Here is a 20,976-nt window from a genome sequence, read left to right on the forward strand (position 1 = left end):
CTGGCTGCTGATTGTAGCTGCATATTAAATGGACAGATATGAGAGCGGTATCGATTTTCATCTCATTCTCAGCAAAAAATGTCTGAAAAATCCCTGGATTGGGAAAAATGTTTGAAGTGAATGTAATCTCTCAAAAAAAGACATTTTATAGAAGACAGGCTTTGTTTTATATGGAGAGAATTACTGTCTGATATTAGCTTAAAGGTCAAATTCAGGCCAATGTACATCCTGATATTCCAGACATAAATGTCTGTGTAGATGGGTAAACAGAACAGAACTTGCACAAGACTGCGAAACCTAAAATATTTAATTTGACTATTTAAGATTTGGGTTAAAATGTATGCCTTCAAATGGAGTATTGTACTTACATGTGCCACACAACAGAATTTGTGAGGACTCCGAGTAGTACAGGGATATACTGTAAAATGTGCCGATGAATGCATTCACTAAGATGCTTTTGAGAAATGGGGCCTTGGCGTTGTGTCAGCTCCCTCCACCATGGAAAACACTCAGAAAAAGTAAAGAAAAAAAAACCCCAAGAAATCTAAAGTTAAAAGGTTGTGATACACAACACAAACATTTTTATACATTTTATATGAGGAATCTGGAGCAAAGACATGGATTTGATATATTGAACTAAATCAAAGATAAATTAGACTGTTGGTATCGCAACAGCAATCAGTGCTTCAAAATGTTGCCTGTGTATTATTGTCCATCAAGCGCTCCATGTTTTCTGCAGCAGATGCGTTCGTCTGCTGTGACAGCGGACTGACACGGATGCAGTCCATGGTCAGATTTTTTTGAGTGTAGTATTTCTGCTCTACAGTAGCCAGCAAGAACAAACTCAGACAAAGTGATTCTGTAAATAATAAGGGCATGCAAAGACAGTTCTGTTTTGTTTCCGATGAAAGTACATTTATTTACATATCAACAAAGCTGAAAAAAAGAAAAAAAAGATGTTTTTGAACTATGTTAAAACATACAGTACCAATATGTGTTACGACTACAGAAACTGTGTTACTACTCTGAATGTGTGAGTGACCATTCCTATTCAAATGTCTTGTAATTCAACAATATAATAATAATTAATATGAATATGATTATTGTGCCAAAGGGGTTGGGAGGGTCTAGCTTACTAGCTTGTGGGTAAATTTGTGGTTTCATAAAAAAAGAAAAAAAATGTCAATGTAAAACTGTTTCTATTGTTTTGGATATTTTCTATATAAATATTCCAAATTTTCCAGTGTAAAAGCAATATTATCCATATGTAAACAAGATGCACATCTGAGGGGTTTCTTAAATCATTAACAATGTTTTAGATCGTTGTTCTTTTTCATCGCTCTGTAATCTTTGGTGGGCAACAAAAAGGATGATAGCAGGTAGATAAATAACATTTTTCTTTGCTTTTTTTCTAAATCTATATTTAATGAAAGGGAGATATTTAGTAATTTCTAGTTACAAAGGTGCAATTCCCTATTTTTGCAATGTTATCTTCTCACTTAAGGCCTGTAGTTCCACTTTTTCCACCTTTTTATTCCTGGTTCAGTCTGATGTACCGAAGGCATAGGTGCGGTGTGAGATAGTAATGGAGATGATTTATGTGTGCCATTAATTGTTGTTTACTTTTTTTAAGAAGTGTGCTGCAAACTTGGTCTTATGTCCTCAAACAAGCTGCAGTATGTGTCTGCAATTCAAAGCAAGAGATTAAACTTCTTCTTGGGTCCCAAATGGGTAAAAAAAAAAAAAAAAAAATAGAAGAAGTGAATACGCACAATCAGCATCTTAGATAACTGTTGAGACTTTTGCTTATGATAGGATAAAAACATACAAGAAAAACGCATGAAACAAGAGCTGTTGGTCATAGTTGTACACATAATTGGTCCCTGTCTTAAAGTGCTGTCTGTGCATTAATACCTCGACTGTGCTCATTTTATCGTGCTAATCTGGGCGCTGACCTGTTGTCAAAAAATTAACTAGCTATTTTTGAGATGTGATTGGGGAGGAGCCGGTTTATGTGCTGCTGCCTGTCACTGACATTGTTTGTAACATGCTGAGAGCTTGCTTCAGCACTTCAGCTGCATGTTATCAGCCCCCTGGGTGAGGCTTCGACAGTTGTGTGCTGCCTCTGCAGAAAAAGACAGGATCAGCGCTTATTTCTACTGCTATCTTATTCTCTTTAAGGGCTCAGTTCTTTGACATCATCTTACTTTAAAATCACACATGACCAACAACAAATAGTCATTAAAAAGGGCAGAGGTTGCACATACTGTATATTTGGTATAAAAAAACTAATGCAGGTATTGACTTGTAAGCTCAATGTAAACTCACTGAACCCCAGGGAGATAAGTGATCTGTAATCTATTGTAGCATTTATGAGGAAATACAATTTGTATAGCATTTGAATCCATTCTCTTCAACCAGGGACCTTCAAACATTTCCATGAAAAATGCGTAGTAATCGTCCCTGTACGGAAATGAAATAGTAATGCAGACAGTACATTTTGCTGACAAACTGTGAGACATCTGCACTAATACCATTGCTCCACATTTTATCCCTACCTCAAGGATCACAAAAAGCTACCACTCATATTAACCTGGGCTGATCTCCGTTAAATTGATATTTCCCTTCATATTCTAGACAAAACGATGATGATGAGCAAAATCTTATGTTTGCCAGGAAGATGATCTCCTGATGATGTCTACCCAAAATGCCGTTGGCTCACTTATTTTCGTAAATGCACTCTAAAGAATTGGATTGATAATCCCTGCGCTCAAAAATACTTTTAATCCAGACATGCTTATCTGCTGATAGGAGGAAAGCAGACCCAAGGTCATTTATTTTATACCATTTGAATGAAAACATGAACAGTTGAGGCTTTTATCAGTCGCTCTTGTCCCTCATTTATCTTGCCAGATAAAAGTAATGGGGTTGTTTTGGGTTTCGGGTGCAGCTTTTGGGTGATGTCGTGGTGAGGGAGACAGATTTGCAGAAGCAGGACCTCATTCATCATCCGGGCTGGCAGTGACTACCCTGCTGAAATGACACCACCAGCTTTCTACCATCTGTAATAGTGGCGCTCTTAAGCTGACCCTGACTTCTCTGTAGAAGGAGGCGAGTCAGAAACAGGGATCCACAGAGATAGATGACAAACACCGTTAATTTAGGTTATTGTCAGTTTAGCACTCAAGAGGTCTCTGGTGAGACAGAGCAGCCTCTCCCACTGCCCTGCCTGAGTATTTGTTTGAATTGATACAGAACACAGAACTATGTTTACTGTGTAAACAACCACATAGACATATGGTGGCATATGCTGTGAGGGCAGAGTGGGTGAAGTTTTAGTTTAAGTGAAGATATAACAAATTGTTTCTTAACAGTGTTAATGATATACGTAAATCACAAGATGATTACGTGAGAGGTAGATAAGAACCTAAGTTCTTCATTACAGGTAGAGAGGCTCAGATCAACCAGCACCTCGTCCCTCTACCTGTAAAGCAATGAATCATTTCATATTTATGTTAATTCTGGTTTTTGTTTTATCTTTTTTTCTTTTCTTTTTTTTGCGCAGTAATCAAAATGAATCAATGAGCCTTGTCAATCAAATCCTAAACAATACCTATCCCTAAGAATAAAACTGATTACTTAAGAGTATAAAACAGAAGCATGAAAAACTGTATTGAAAAGAAGTATCAATATGAAGTGATACTGATCATTTTGGGACAATATCCAGCACTAGTGTTGAGAATGGTAAATCCTCCGTAGGGCTGAACCAAGAATTTCCAAATAAACCGATACACTAACTCACTTGAAACTTAATTTTGTAAAACTATCTGACAGCTTGCATTTTCAGGATAAACTAATGACAAGATGCATATCAGTCTCGTGAATATTAAATTCCTGGGGGGATCGGATGAATCCACTTTAACTGCAGCTGCTTGAGTGAAACCCAAGGCCCAGGGGTTGACAGTTAGATGTCTTAAAAATCATCAACAGTATTTTTGTAAGTTTGTCCGAAGCTGCTGATTTGAATGTTGCTTTTTATTACTGAGTAAAGAGCATGTGTGTTTTCATATGTGGTTGTTTCCTCAGCCAGTAGGGTAAAATGACTGATTTTAGGGAGTCAGTGTAGATTATATAGTGCAGAGGAGATGGAGTTGTGTTATAACAAGTTAGGTTCCGTATTATATTGATTTGAAGTACTTATTTATTTGGATTCAGGATTTATGATAAAGTGGAATAACATATTAAGCAGGTCTGTGTGTGTCTGTAGGGCATTATTGTTTTACATACAGAGCAGGCGACTTACAGAGTTTACAGTATTGTGTATTGATGGTTTGTGAAATATATTTAGTTAAACAAACTCATCCTGTGTTTCTATTGGTGAGAGTATTAAACCAAACTGAACTGTGATATTACACCATATGACACAGAGGCATCCTTGCAGGGCATGATGGGTATCAAAGAAACACCAATGTGGGTGATTTCTTTAGTTTTATGCTGTGTGTTTTTTATATTCCTCATATAGAGATCAAACTGTTTGGATTACCGCTGTGGACACAAACATAATTAATACCCCAGCTTTAAATTCTGGTGAGATTCTGTTTTCAGTGGAGTGTTAGCGATATCAATAAGGAGATGAATGTTGCCTATAGAAGTGATGTTTACATTCTTACTGCTCACTTGAGATAATCAAGATTATCATGTTCAATTACGGGATTCAGTTGTCGTGACATTTTACAAGCTTGTAAGCAAACGTACACGTTTTGTGTTTTTCTGGAACACTGAGGTGGATGATCTGAGCGGAAAAACTAATTTCACTTGTTCTTGACAAAGGCAGCTCATCTGCATATAAATTAAGGCTATGTGCTGTGCTCCAGTCTCGTTACAACCCAGACTTATCCAAAGTTTAATTCAGCCCAGCTCACTGAAGCAGCTACTTTGGGCTTCATTTTGATAAAAAAAAGAAAATGATGATGGGTTACCATAAAGATAATTAAAGGGAAGAAGAATGAGCTGAATTCCCTATACTGAGTGTGTAGAATGTACTATATGTTGTTCTGTATTCATTTAGAAGTATTTATTCACTCCAGGCAGAAAATGATTATTACTAAAATGAAAATGTTTGATAAATGTATATTAATGATTTATTTAAAAAATTAACAGCAAAGCCAGGCTTAAATTGCAGTGTATTCCCAGACTCCACTAGTGTTTTATTACAGCGTTGTTAACATAAGCTCCTCCACTCAGTGCCAGCTTTCTCTTTTTTATTTCAGGTGCTATTGCATTTTTTAGCTGGGGTGGATAAACACTACACAAATTTGATTAAACTGGAGCTATATCTACACCAGCTTCTAGTGAAAAATTCTAATTATATGAAATTTTTTTAATAAGCTGTTAAATAGTGCCAACATCTTGTTAATGTGAAAAAGATGGCGTAATTTCATCATTTTCTAAAGGGAGCGTTGTAGTGTTTATCCAGCCTCAGGAACATTGGATTGTTAATGAATTACTTTTAATGAACTTACTTTTTATTAATTTGTTTTTTTTTTCCCCCTTGCATTCAGAACTGTAGAATGTAATCTGATGCTATATATTGGTGTGATAATGGAAGATGGTTTTATATTTGGATATTTGATTATCTACTAAATATTTTCACTCAGCTTTGTGAAGTGTAAAATGTGAGAATATATGGCTCTAGCTGTTTGGAAAATACAGTATGTTTCTAAGTGGCTCTTTAGTAGGGGTTGATGATGGGTGAGATGGGGGGTGGGGTTAGGTTATAGATGTCTACTTCAGGCAGATTTTATGTTCAGTCACTGTTTTAACCCACAGATAAGCTTTAGAGTAGCCTCCGTGATTACACACTAACAGGTTTGATATAACTGAATTGCTTTCAGATTGTGCTGGGATCCAAATTGTTTGTCACTGGCGCTGGGACCTTGTTCACAGGCTTTTTGGAGGCTCCCAACAGACCTGGCAGTAAGAATCAGAGCAGTTTTGGCCAAACAGAGTTTTTCTCATCTCCCAATTAATGAATCTTTATCTTTTCACTCCAAATTGGCCCAGGGTGATGCCCATGAAGGCACTTCTGTGGGCTGATCTGTAGCCATGGGGAACTGTAAACTGAAAGGACAGTATTCAGTGTTAACAGGATGCTCCCTGTACTCTTAATGTAAGAGTTTGTTTTTTTAACCAAGGGCATAACAAATTAGGAGTAACAAGGTTTTTTCAACTTCTTCTGTAATTTTTATTAGTGATAAAAAACAACAACACATGTAACGTGTTATTAAAGTATTAAATCCTTTTTATTTATCCTTTTATCAAATTCCCAAAAATCATCAAATCCAGCACAATTGTGAGCACACCTATCCATATATATGTTCAAATTATAGGTGATCAAGGTTGGGAGATTAGAAATCTGTTTATACTTGATACAGTTGGACCATGCATGAAAGCATGAGCTGTCAAATAGAAAACACAAAAAGTTTGATTCAAAACAACTGTGCTTAATATTTCATATCTTGTTGCCCTGTGTCTCCTTTTTGGGAATACCACGTTGCTCTGATTCCTCTGTCACTGCATCTCATCCTTGCTTTTCTCCCTTGGGTCATAAGTGGCAGGAACAAAGACAAGATGTAAGACAGGAAGTGCAGATGCATTAATGGGATCTGCAAAGAACCACAAGCCCCCAGAAGCCTGTGCTAAAGGGAAAACAGTGAGCACTCAAAGTTAAACCGGCATAAGGCAGCTCTAGGCTGCCACACGACCACACACCATAAAAGTAACTCTGATTTTGTAAGGGTGTTGGGTAAGGGGACATATGAGTTTAATCTTTTGTTGAGCCCTTCTCCTCTCTGCAGAAACACCGTGCTATCAAAGCATTTTGGCATTAACAGGTCGATTTTCTAAAAAGTCTCCATAGTGTGACTCACTGCAGTCGAACGCCCACCCTCTGAGCACCAAGAAAGACCTGGCGTAGCCTACTAGAAATGGAAGAAAAAAAGTCACAGGGCATTCATTAACTCGAACTTACAGCTCTTCATGAATCCTGGTTCTCTTTATGTTTTTTCTTACTGGGATGTAACTCAATGTTTCTGGGAGCCTCCAGTCAGTGTGACCACCACACAGCAGTGCTGTGGAGTCAGACAGGAGATGGGATATGGTGTAGGGAAAATAATTATCAAACAAAAAAAGGATTTTGTTTTTTGTTTTACCATTGATAAATCATTGTGTAAGTGTACTACAAAGTACCTTTGAATCACTATTGAAATCATTATTAAAAAAACTATGTTTGACCACCCCGTCTTTTCTGTCTTTTCATGCTCAATCATAACAATGAAAATTAAACAGTTATTTTAGTGTACTAAGTTACAGTATACAGAACATGCTGTCAACCCATCTTTGACCATGGACAGCCGAGGGTTAAACACATCTGGTAAGTTAATACCAAAAATAAATAGTGTTCAAATTTAAATTGATTAAAAAATTTAAATTGATTAAAAGTGGTCATATGTGACATCAACACTGGACATTCAACATAGCTGATGGTGAACATACCTAAGATTTCTTTTCTTCATTTGTAGACGCCAAAGTACAGCAGCGAGTGTTCTTGGGTGAGCCTCTACCTCTACAAGCCTTGCACAAATGAATTTGGGCAGTTTATCTCAACCTTCCTGGCAGATCCTCACAAGCTTTGTCAGACTGGATGTGAAGCATCTGTAAACTGCCATATTCAGGTGTCTCCACAGATGTTCTATGGGGTTTAGGTCTGGGCTTTTGGACGACTGTTGTCAAGCTGAAACATGAACCATCGCCCCAGTCTCAGTCAGGACTTATGGACCCTGGAGTAGGTTCTCTTCAAGAATTTCTCTGTATTTGGCTGCATTCATCCTTTATTCTGACCAGCCTCCCTGCCCCACCAAATACAGGCCTTTCTTCTTAATGTCATTGTGAAATGTATTTTTTCTAATACTGCTACATTTTTGTGACTCAGTTTTTAGTGCTGCAGCAATCCCTGGCCTAATGTTGTCTTACATAACAAAGTCTCCAAAGAGTTCCTTTCAGTAAGATGTTGCAGCTTTTTCAATCTAGGAAAAATAGAGCACCGTTACCAGATTGTTTTTCTGAATCAGCAGATATACTGTAGGTATCATGGGAAAAGAAGTTGAATGAGTGCATCCCTGCTAGTGAATACCAGCTGCTGCTTCATAAATTGTACATAGCTCTGCATTTATGGGACCAAAACAGTGTTTTTCCACAGCATCATTTTAATTACATATTTTAAAAGCAATCATTATACAAAAAGTTTGAAAATAATTTGCAGAAAAATAACATCGACCCTCATTAGGGTTCAGGTATGGAGTCTCCAGCCTGGTTGGTTTTATTACATCCAGTAGTTGGACAAATTCCCAGTTTTAGAGCCCAAAATGAACTCAACAGTCTGTGAGTCTCTTGCCTACAGCACACATTGTTGTACCGAGTCAGTGGAAGCTGCTAGACATCACCTTGACAGCTCCGGTTATATTTGCTTCTCCCTCCATCTCCTTCAGTGTCGCAGTGACATGGCAGCCAGTATGACAGAGTGACATCAGCCGATGAATCGGCCCCTAAAAACATTTTATTCATTTAACTGAAGGCGTACGGGTCAAGAAAATGAAATTACCCTGCTATCTTTCATTCTCCTCTTTTATTTCCCTCTGTCACTCTGCTCCACCATTGTTTCTCTCTTCACCTTTCAGCACAGAAATCTCCAAATTGTTGCACTTGGCTCATTTTTCAAATAAATGGAAAGGATGAAAAGGCAATAAGCAAACAGCAGTAATACAAAAAAGGAGGAAAAAAAATATACAAATAGATACGTTTGTCATAAAAGTGGAGGCAGTTTGGGCAGGAAATGCACATGCAATATGTGGACGAAGACATTCATCAGTCACTGATGGATTCAACAAGTATCACAACTGCATCAATATCTACTTCAGCAGTCTCCTGTGGGATTTTCACGTGTTGTTGTCTCTGAGTAATATGGATTGATTTAATGCTCAAAGACAACCACAGTCACCTCTGCATCTCAGGTTTGAATAAACAGTTTTAAGGGTTGAATATTGTGGGACTATACCATGAACATCATAGGTAGCTCATGTCATTGCCTGAAAAAACTCTGTTTTCTTGCCAAAAATAAGATGAGAAGATTGAGCTTTAGAGGTGTTGGAAGGCAGATTTTGTTACCTTCAGGCAAAACCAGGTTAGGTGTTTCCCTTTGATTCCAGCCTTTATGCTGGCTGCTGCTGGTGGCAGAGTCAGATTAACAGCTTTAAGAATGGTATCAATCTTCTCACCAAACTCTAAAATGAATAAGTGCATTTTCCAAAATGTTAAACATCGTCAGACTCGTGCAATCTCCACAACTATAATAATATCATCTATAAATGTTTCAGCTGACAGGTTTGATCTCTGATGTCTTAAAGGAGCTTTTTCTAAGTTTTGCTGTTGCCACATAGTTACCGTTAGCGTTAACAGGTGTTTACTAACCAGTCTTCAGCCATTGTTGCATTTACAATACAAGTGGTTAGAATTAGCTCTCTTGAGAAGCTCTACTTCTTCAGGACAGACTGGACGCTACAGTGACTCGGTATCGGAAAGTGTTGAGACAGGCCAACTGAGCTGGGGTTAGCTGGTTAGCATGCAAACTTCAATAGAAGTATAGAAGTGATAGAAATAGAAACAAAACACTTCTTGTCGAGTAAAGGAATTAAATTTGACGCTGAACTTGCAACGTGTCCTCTAGATTGATAGACATAACCAGGCTCCTCGCACCTGTGGGTGTTGTGGGTGTTGCAATGCTCGCACTTTCACAGAAACATGATTCCATGCCTTTGACATTTGCAAATAAATAAATGTGCTTGTATTGATGAAATTACTTTTACGTGCATAAAAAAAAGAAATTAATAAAACCAGGGGACACCAAGTAATCCTCATACACCGTCCCACAACATACATTTACTGTAATCAGTGTTGAGAGTTATTTGCATGCCTTGGGTTCAATGTAGTCAGATGGGCCCTATATATAAAGTCTGTGTGGGCAAGGGGTGTCATGGCAGCATGTGGTTAACAGTCAATGTCAGGCTTTGCATGCATGTGCATGGACATGTATATTTGCTGTGTATATACATAGTATGCATGTGTGGGCATGAGCATATGAAGATGGAAGGTGAAAACATTTCATTCCACAGCGCCCTGTTCTTTTTTGTGTAGGTGTATGCGTATGGCTGAGGTAACTGACCGTGAAGCCATTCCAGAGAACTTAATTTAAATGTGAAGGATGTAATATTAACACCACAAGGCTCGAGTGGCCAACCCCACTCTGTGATGGAGTGGCTCCACCCACACTGCCAACTTAATGAAATGCTGCTCTAGCATCCTTTTTCTGGCTGATCAATGTTGGTAACAAAGTACAGAAAAAGCAAAGAAAGGCAGCGATGTTAGTACAGCTGAGAGATGTTGTTAGACACAACATGAACAGTAAACCCTCTCAACTGTTAAAATCACTCCATCAAGTGGAACTAAAACATGATTTACACGCTAATAAATATTTTAATCAACGCTAATATTAATTTGGTTATCTCAGCCATATTTGCCCTTGAACAGCTGAAATGATTTCAAGGTGACACGAGCAACATGAGGAGCCTAATGGCTTTCAAATAGTGTGTTAATATATAAATGAACAGAAATTTAGTCACAGATGTTCAGCAGGTAATTCTTCAAAATACAGGGGTGATCAGGTGCAAACCGCTGCTGCGGCTTCAAGGAAGGGAGTTCCTTTTATGTGTTAGGGAGTGAGGAACTGTGCAGCGAATACAAAGAAGGAAAACACACATGAAAGTATGCGTTGCTCACGCACATACTGTATTGTATACCTGTCGAACAGTGCTGTATCCAGAGCATTTTGACTGGGAAGGTGTATCACCTTATTGTGTTGATGAACTTGATGATATACGTACTTATTAGATCTGTGGTGGCCAACGAGATTGCCACAGTGGTCGAGTAAGTAATTTTTTAAGGAAAATGTGAATATTATTTGGTTCTGGCTTCTAAATTGTGACTATTTGTTGCTTTTCTCTGTATCTTTACACTGCAAATTTAATATTTTTGGATTTTTTTTTGTTGGACAAAACAAAACATAAAAAAAAAATCACATTACAAACTGTGATGGACATTTTCATATATAACATTTTATAGCCCAAATGAAAATTGATTAAAGTTTGTTTGTGTGTATATGAAGCAGATCTCAAACTTGTGTGTGTGTGTGTGTTGGGGAAACATGCAAAAGAAATTAAACAACACAGCAAGTTGTAAATATAGAGAGCAACAGCAAGGGAATGTAAGACTGGAAGGACTGAAGGAAAGGCATGACAAAAGAAGAGGAATTTGTGATACGTAGAGAGAGTAAACCCAGTAAGCAGGGAACAAATCTGTGGGTGCCGATATAACAGAACTGAAAGTCACTTCAGTTTTAATTTCCTGCCAGTGGAAGCGAGAACAATATCAAGATTGAAACATTAGTTTCAATGAGTCACTCTTAGAGGGAGCTCAGTGGGTTCAGGCTGTTAACATTCATAACATCATCCCTCCGTCTCTGTCTCTCTGCTCCCTGCTCCTCCAGTTTGTGTCATTGCATGGGCACATACAGACACACACACACGCTCATGGACTCGCACGCTCTCACATAAACGCAATGACATACACATGTGCCCACACTAATGCACACATACACTCACTGCCACACAAACACAGTGTAATGGCACTAATGAGACTGCATGACTAATACATCTTCAGTCCCTTCTTCAGATGAGTGCTTATTATGGTCTGTCAAGGAGATGAGTCAGTCTATGTCATGGTTACTATGGTGATCAAAGCCTCCAGCACTTCTCTTAAGTGCCCACTGGCTAAAATAAGCTCTTTAACCCCTTTAACAACAGACCTATCAGGATACAATGACACCTGCGTGCACACACACACACACACACACACACACACACACACACACACACACACACACACACACACACTCCCTTAGAAGAGAAGTGAAAATAAAATTCCCCCACTGAGCAGACTCAAAGGTGGAAAAAAACAAACTTATTGTTGTATTTACACAAACTAATGGAAAAGGTCATGTATTGGGCCTCAGATCACTCAGATCACCTCTGTGTCATCTGTCAGCTTTCTATGTGCAGAGCAATTTGCTGATTTTTTTCTTTTAACCAAGCTGTCTTTTGAAAACAACCATTATAACTATTAAGTAACTCTATAGTCAGCAGTGAATTGATATTTCAGATGCTTATTAATCATCCTCATTTTGTCTAATCACTGACTAATTATCTATAAAATGTGACGTACTGCATTGTTGGATTGTTAACCTGAAATAGTGGACATTCCATGGGTTTTTGCTTAAATTTACACAAAAAGGATGTGCGCACTCAAATAAATGGTGAGTTTCCAGTTCAATCAACATAGATTTAGTATTAAGGAATGTATATCAGTTTCAACAATAAATTAATCAGTAGTCTAACTATAAAAAAAATATTAATACAAAATAGTTAAGTAACTATAATGTGTTACAATACACCTTTTACACTATTACCTGCAATCAGTTTACACAAGCAACCTGATTCCGGATTTTACAAAGCATCACCCTCAAAGTCATTATGTCTACTGCGCATGCTCGGCTGGCCAGTCATATGACAAGGTAAGCGAAACCAAAAAGCGAAGCAGTCGCAAACAAGAGCGTCACTGTCTTGTGCGTCCGTGTTCGCTCAGTTTATCTCGGTAGAAAGAAATCATTAGCGAATACTGCGAGCGAGTAGACATGTTATTAAAAAAGAAAAATATATGAAACGGTGGTGTGAAAATAGTCTTGTATAAGTAATAATATCTAAAGTAAAATGCCGAGAATGTTAGCTAGTTGGAGAAACTGCTAGCTAGTAGTGCGCATGTGTGTTGAACTTTTTGTCTTCAACGATTCATCTTGACATACGACTCTTTGGTAAAGTTTCAGTTTGCATAAATAGCGGGCAGAGGACAGGGTTCAACCGAGGAGCGTTGTTTAACTTGTAAGCTTTTTTCTGTAGCCGCGGAGCTGCCTGAGTAGTACTTTAAGTGTGTGTACATGAGTGTGTGTGTGTGCAGGTAATCTAGCTGTGTGTGGAAATGAGGCTGAGCGGTGTGCTAGTGTGTGTGTTCCTGCTTTGGGTTGAAGGGTCCTGGGGTGACACACCGGCCAACTGCACCTATGAAGAGCTGGTGGGAACATGGGTGTTCCAGGTGTCCAAAGGAGGGCACGACAAGACCCTCAACTGCTCCACCGAAGGTAATAATACCCTTAACCTCCACCCACCCACCCCTTGACACCACAGGAAATATCTTTCCCCCCATGGGACTGACCAGTAAGGATGAAGCAGTTTCGCAATTTGAAAATCATGTGGCATGTTAGGTCCTGTGGTTTGTGGGTTTTCAGTTAACACGGAAACTGCAACAGATGATTCACAGATTACTTCCTTTTTTTGTAATCTGCTTAAAATGAAAACCTTAAATTTACAAATAACTTTGCTTTGGATATGTCTAACATGCACCTGTTACAGTCTGTGTGTGTGTGTGTGTGTGTGTCGTAGCTTGTTTCAGTGAATCTCTATCACTTATTATTATAATTGTGACCCGCCAAAAGACTGCAGATGAAAATTTGCTTTAAACTAAACTCTGGGATAACATTGATTGTAAAAGAATGTAAAATGACTACTTGAATCATCGCCTGAAGTTAAACCCTTGTATGTTGTGGTGTTCCTCCCCAGCTATAGGTGACAGCTCCGTGACTGTGACACTGGAGAAACTGTCTGTAGCCACAGACGAGCTGGGGAACACCGGCTTCTTTACCATCATCTACAACCAGGGCTTTGAAGTGGTCATTAATGGGTACAAATGGTTTGCCTTCTTCAAGGTAAGATGAGTTGACATAAGTCATTTATTTGAGTGATCATTTCAGTATGGTAATCCTGTAAAAAAAAAAAAAAAAAAAAACTATCATTGCCTCAAGTTTTCACTGCAGTCTGCTGAAAATGCTTGCTGCAGAGTTCTTAAAATCATTATCTAGGTAGTATTGTATGTTAGTAATTATTATTATTATTATTATTATTATTATTAGTTAGCCCACCTCCTGTGTTCAACTGTATGGGTTTTCCTTATTGTTGCTCAACAACATTTCATTCAAATATTAATATGCATTGTTATTAATGTCCATGAGCTGTTCATTGTCCTTGAGTCATAGCCCTACTCATCTCAAATTAAGTTAGTTCATAAAGGTAATCTCTTCGCTCTAAACGATGTCAAAAAACACCAAAGAAGTTGTTCTGTGCGTTAACAATTGCCCAAGCTATATTTTTAAACATTCCCTGACATTAAGCTTTAGTTTCACTATCACTCAGTTTCCTGTCCCTTCACTTGATATGACTCCGTCTGTAACACTTGGAGCAGGCTGAAATATGCACCATATTCAAGATTAATCTCTCAGTCATGTGTTACTTCTCCTCACTCACATGACACTGAGTAGAACGAAGTGTCATGGCCCATCTGTCTGTGTTATGGTTTGTCCACGTCTAGTTCAACTTCCCCATTCTTGGGACTTGTTTTAGCTTAGTGGAGCAATATGAGTAGAACGGGGAGATTTTGTGGCTTTAAACTTGTTCAGGATCTTGTAATTCCATTTTAAATTTATAACTCATAATGTGCCAAAAATAGATTTTAACTTTTTTTATATATATATATATATATATATATATATATATATTATATAAAATCACAAGCCCTAATCTATTTGTCTCCCTACACTTTCAGTATACTCAGGAGGGCCTTAAGGTGACCAGCTACTGTGACCAGACCCTGCCAGGGTGGGTCCATGATGTCCTGGGAAACAACTGGGCCTGTTTTGTAGGGAAGAGAGTGAAAGCAGTACCACCCCGTACAGATTACAAACCACTTTTCAGCAGCAGGTATGTCAATTATGATAGCTTGGTACATAACCAATAAAGACAAACTAATGAGTGTGTCATTAAAACTTTTAGTCACTAACTCGGAAAGAGGCAAAACGTCTCCACACCTTCACACTTCAAACTGTATCATGCTGTTTTCTTCACACAGAGGAAGCTCACAATTGCTGCTGAAAAGTTTATACTTGGTTGTATTAATCTGTAGGTAACACCTCCTTCCAGTATGAAATGTGAAACTTTGCACCCATGGTAATGATTTACACTTGTGTTAAAATAAGTGGATTTTAAATGGCAACACTACCGTCAAGGCTGCACCCTCCTACTAAAAGGAGTAGGATCTTTCCTGAACAATTCTGTAGCTGATGGTGTGATCATTGTAGGTCTGCTTTATCTTAGTCTGGATGAAAATGACTTGTATTGGGAGTGTACTCCACTACCCTCCCTAGGAACCTAGGTGCAGGCTCTTATTGGAATAATCTTCAGCACTCAAGGGAACAATTTAGCCTGAAACTGTTTTACAAAGCTGTTCTTGTTCCTGACATCAGTGTGAATAACTGGAAAATATCTGTGCAAGGCTTTATTATCCAAGTTAGACTTGCACTCAGAAGATGTAATGCATAGAGGACCACACTGAGTGGCTGTCTTAATTATTAAAAACCAAAAAATGTCACACTACGTATTAGTGGCATGGACATTAATAAGGATGCATATTAGTATTTGAATGACATGATGGTGAGCAACAATTAGGAAAACCCATGCAGTTGAATGCAGGAGGTGGGCTAACTAATAAGAACATGTAACACTTTCACTTTCACAATGTCACGCTGTCCCATACAGCACTATTGCAATGAATATCGGTTGTTGTGCTGGCAGTAATGTTATAGGAGTTGGTAAATAAAATTGTAGAGTTCTACCTTTTTTTATGAGGTCGAACACAACAGCAGCACAGTATAACAAGGAAACAAAATGTAACCAAGTCCCATCAATAAAAACAGTACAAGCTTCACAAGGTGGTTTTATTGTAGCTCTGCTATACTGTATAATTTCATTAAACTGTCAGGTGTATTTTGTCAAAGCTGTATATGTTAACCAACTAACATTTACAAAACACTGATTCATCTCAGCAATTGCGTTCAGTGTGGTTTTTTTTTTTTTTTTTTTTTTTTTTTTTTTTTTTTCCCTCTTTGTGTGGCATTTCCTTTTTTTTTTTACAAATAACCTTGTGTGACATTATTCACCCTGCAGGCTGCTGCAGAAACCGTACAAACTCAACCTGGATTTCATTGATTCCATCAACTCGGTTCAGAGTTCCTGGAAGGCTGCTCCCTACCCAGAGCATGAACAGTACACTCTACAGGAGCTGCACTACAGAGCAGGAGGGCCCGCTTCCCGTATCCCTATGTGAGCATTTACTTGACTTTCCCATTCTTCAACAGAGCCCCTCAGGTGTCATGGAGAGGAAAACATTGTACATAAACTACTAATTTGTGCTTCTAAAACAATTAACTACTGAGCTCAAAATTATTGTTGTTGTTGTTGCACTTCTCTTCCCTATTAGAATTTCTCATTATTTTGCAATGAAAAATACTGTTGTGATCAAATGTGGTTTTTACTTTAGGCGTGTTCGCCCTATGGCTGTAAGAGCTGAAGTAGCCAAGATGGCGGCAGCTCTACCTGAGTACTGGGATTGGAGAAACGTTGACGGCGTTGACTTTGTCAGCCCTGTGCGAAACCAAGGTGACATTAATTTTTAACATCATTTAATTTTTTTTTTCTTTTTACTGCTGAGTTGGTTAATTCAGAACATCCCAAAAACCAATTTGAAGGGGACAGGAATTGCTGTATGTTACCTGTGCACACATGATATCACAAATGTGGACGCGAACATAAATCAGAAGACTTGCAGGATCAGAGCCATACCTTTACACTGGAGCAGCTGTCAGTAAGGGCAGAGACTGAACAGCAGCCTGCCAGCTACTTTGCTTCCCTCTTGGCAGGTCTGGGTCTGCTTTCTGCTCTCGTCCTGTGTTTCTGCACAGCCTAGTGTGTGAGTGGAGAGATTATGTGTGCCGAGTGTCTGAGAGAGGGCCTCTGTAGGGCTGGGTTTAAGCATCTGGAGAGGGCTGAAGTGTTTCAATAGAAGACCTCTAAGCCCCTGTACAGTGCTGTGGAGCTTATTTTGCTCTGTTACGAGCCAGGTGGATTTTGTAGGTTCCATTTCAGTTCACAAAAATTGGTAGGCTTGAGGACAAATTGATCGTTTCAGCGCTGACTAACGGGAAGGTGCAGGTGTAACTGGCATTGGAGCAAATGAAAGCTTCATCATAAATCCTATGAGAAAGCTCTTGTGACATTGTTTTGTATGAGAAAGCCCTTAACTCTTGTCACATTTTCTCCAGAATCATCTCGGACACAGATTAAATCTTTTATATTAGGGCAGTGAAATCATTTCATTTCACTAACATACACCTCTAATTTAAATGACTGGTTCTTACACCTTATTTGTCTTGAGACCTATGGTCTGTGATCCAAATAAAACCGTTCTTGGTGTCAACCTCACTTGAGTGATTATTACTATTAAACCGCCCTGCAGCCTCTGTTCTCTGACCCAATTTGTTTCTGCAGAGCTGTTTATTAAGAACCTGGTGTCTCACTATGGATGGTAACCAGTGTCTTTAATCAGTGTATCTGTCTCTGTGCTTTGTTCCATTATTATGCATTACAACTAATGTAGATAAGTGTACTCAAGCAGGAGCATTACAGGAACTTCAGTCATTAGAGTACATGACAATAATGGTACCTTTGTACTATTAAAATGCAGAGTTACCAGTGTATAAGGGTTTAATTGTAGGGGTGTTGAACTTGTCTAAATATAGTGTGTGTGTGTGTGTGTGTGTGTGTGTGTGTGTGTTGTTTTTGATTGATGTCAGAGGTATAGAAAAACATTAGGAGAAAATTTTTGAAGCATCCATTAATATAATGCTGTCCAGTACAACACCACCACTTGTTATAGCCTCAGAAATGATGAGAGTTAGACAATTTAAAAAAAAAAAAAAAAAAAAAAAAAAAAAAAAAAAAAAAAAAAAAAAACCAAAAACAAACAAACATTAAAATCGTCACAAGGTTCAGATTTATTCCAGTACTCTTGTGTTGCACAGCACTGTGATAACTCTAGTGTAAATCTGTGTCTCAGCATCATGTGGTAGCTGCTATTCCTTTGCCTCCATGGGAATGCTGGAATCTCGCGTTCGAATCGTCACCAACAACAGTGAGACTCCAATCCTCAGCCCTCAACAAGTGGTCTCCTGCTCTGAATATTCTCAAGGTAAACTTTAAAAAATTTAAATGATGTACTGCTCTATGTAGAAGACTCTGGGCTTCCTTGCTTCCTAATCAGAACAAGTAGTGTTCAAGTGTGTTTTTTTTTTTTTTTTTTTTTTTTGTTTTTTTTTGTTTTTTTTTGAAAGTGAATCTTAAATGTCCTTAGAAACTCAAGAAGTTTCACAACAACCCTTTTTTTTTTTTTTTTTCCCCTCCAATTCTGAAGAGTTCTGATAAAAGCCTCATTATTTTTTACCATCTTGGACCACATAAGAGATTTCAACTTGTAAGAACGTCGCAACAACCTCCAGAAACATTACAAACCACATCTAACATCCATCTCTTCTCTTTAAGGTTGTGATGGTGGCTTCCCATACCTGATTGGGAAATATGTCCAGGATTTCGGCGTTGTGGATGAGTCATGCTTTCCATATGTTGCAAAGAACACTCCGTGTGGCGTCCCTCAAAATTGCGGCCGCATGTACACAGCGGAATACAACTACGTCGGTGGGTTTTATGGCGGCTGCAGTGAGACGACCATGATGTTGGAACTGGTTAAGAGTGGGCCCATGGCAGTGGCCTTTGAGGTACTGCTTGATATAGCTGTTCACTGTTTCCTAACTGCTATTCCTATACATGCACTTTGTGTTTACTTTTGCTCTGTCAATGGAGCCTAGAGTTTAAGTTGAGTTTGGCGTGCATTGTCAGAAACTGCTGTATTCCCATTTTTTTTTTTTTTTTTTTTAGATTACTTTCTTAGTCCCTCTAATTTCATATATAGAATTATGTTACCCACTCTTGATGTAAGTTATTAATTCATTGGAATTTAAGGTTTAACTTAACCTGTTAAGATGGCAAAAATGCTAACAGCAACAACTGGTACAAGTATTCCTCATTAAATATTTTGAACCATTATTTAGAAAATTTAACCTTATTTGTCTTAATGAAACTTTTTCTGTACTTTATTGTTGAGAACTTGGGAGACCTTTGTACTTCATAGCTATATCTTGAATTTAACACAAAGTGAAAAGTAAATTGACCCGTTCCTTTCACAGGTCTACCCTGACTTCATGCACTATAAGGAGGGCATCTACCACCACACAGGCCTGGCAGACCCCTTCAATCCCTTCGAGCTGACCAACCACGCTGTGCTGCTGGTGGGGTACGGCCGCTGCCACAAGACCGGACAGAAGTACTGGATTGTTAAGAACAGCTGGGGCACCAGCTGGGGCGAGAGCGGCTACTTCAGAATCCGCCGGGGAAGTGATGAGTGTGCTATTGAGAGCATCGCAGTCGCAGCCAAACCTATCCCCAAACTGTAAACTCAGGATGGGAGGAGTGGGTGACCTGATGAGTTTCAATAGTGCAACTTTTAATATTCCATATGACTACAAAATATACTAAAGTGAAATCCACCCAAAACCAAAAGTAGCAAGTTTTGTCAGTGGACCCAACCAATGTAACATGTAATGACAGACAAGACAACATCCAATTACTAGTATGGAAATTGGATTCCACATTAGTTAAAAAGATAAATACGGACACAGAAACTTCTGTTCAGTTTCTAAAAGTACTGACACATCCTGAACACCTTGCTGCCTTTATTTTTTTATTTTTATTTTTTCAGCAGTCACTGATTAGCTGCCTGTGGATGATTTAATTCAAGCTGTAACTGCCGACACTGACTTGGAATCAAAATGGATTGGTACATACTTTGACAAATCACGATGGGTTGTAAATTGTAGCTGTAGCATTTTTTTTTTTTTGAAGGGAATTCGCAACTGAGGAGTCAGCATTTGTGTTTGTCTGTCAAATGCAGGACCTTGATTCTTTGTCTCAGGGAAGCACTTTGGAGAATTTAAGTATCTTCTGTCCTTGCATCAAAATTTAAACCGTGACTGCCATGTTCCTCTGTGGGGTAGATTTGTTTCCCAATGGAGCATTTAATAGGGATTATTTAATGAATGTAAGGGATGACTAGTGCCTTTATTCTGCCTCCCATTTACCCCTATGTTTTTATGTAAGCATTTGTTCTACATTATATTGTGAGATGTTTTTTAAATCTGATGGAATAAAAGCATTTCAAGATCATTGGGGTTTGTTTGCATGTTTTTGTTTTTCAAGACCACAGTTACATTCTTGGATGTTAGATTTTGTGTCTTCTTGTATCGTTGGGCAAACGGCAAATATACACACAAACAAAATGCACCATGAGAGGATAAAATGGTGAATGACTCGTGACCAGAAAAAATAGTAAAATCTACCAGCTAACTTTTTTATTTATTTGGGCAAATTCTATAATTCAATTTCCATATTTAATTAATGAAATGTAATGAACTGAGGCTCTGACTAACAGTGGAAAAAGGTAAGTACATTTACTCAAGCTCTATAATTAAGTTATGAGGTAGTCTACTTGTTGCATGAGTAATTCCATTTAACACTTCAGTTTAATTTCTTATTTTCTTTTACTTACTTACTTACTTTCTTTTCATCGATTATACTACCCAACAGTGTGTTTCTCAACCAGCCACAACATTAAAATGTTATTTGATAAGAACATTCTGCTGACTGTAATCTCAAGTACTTTTTTTTTTTTTTTTTTTTTTTTTTTTTTCTTTTTAAATAC

At 38.2% G+C, this 20,976-nt stretch overlaps 1 protein-coding gene across 1 annotated transcript; it reads left to right on the forward strand.

Moving 5' to 3' along the window:
- Positions 1–12,812: 12,812 nt before the first annotated feature.
- On the forward strand, positions 12,813–20,441 carry ctsc (cathepsin C). Its single transcript, XM_023406642.2, has 8 exons — positions 12,813–13,360; positions 13,839–13,984; positions 14,878–15,032; positions 16,275–16,430; positions 16,648–16,766; positions 18,223–18,354; positions 18,705–18,937; positions 19,406–20,441. The coding sequence occupies exons 1-8, from the start codon at positions 13,201–13,203 to the stop codon at positions 19,670–19,672; spliced, it is 1,368 nt and encodes a 455-aa protein (XP_023262410.1). The 5' UTR covers positions 12,813–13,200; the 3' UTR covers positions 19,673–20,441.
- Positions 20,442–20,976: the final 535 nt, after the last annotated feature.

The sequence above is a fragment of the Seriola lalandi genome, unplaced genomic scaffold (assembly GCF_002814215.2).
Source record: "Seriola lalandi dorsalis isolate HSWRI2012SDOR001 ecotype SW California unplaced genomic scaffold, Sedor1 jcf7180002054313, whole genome shotgun sequence".
NCBI classification, from domain to species: domain Eukaryota; kingdom Metazoa; phylum Chordata; class Actinopteri; order Carangiformes; family Carangidae; genus Seriola; species Seriola lalandi.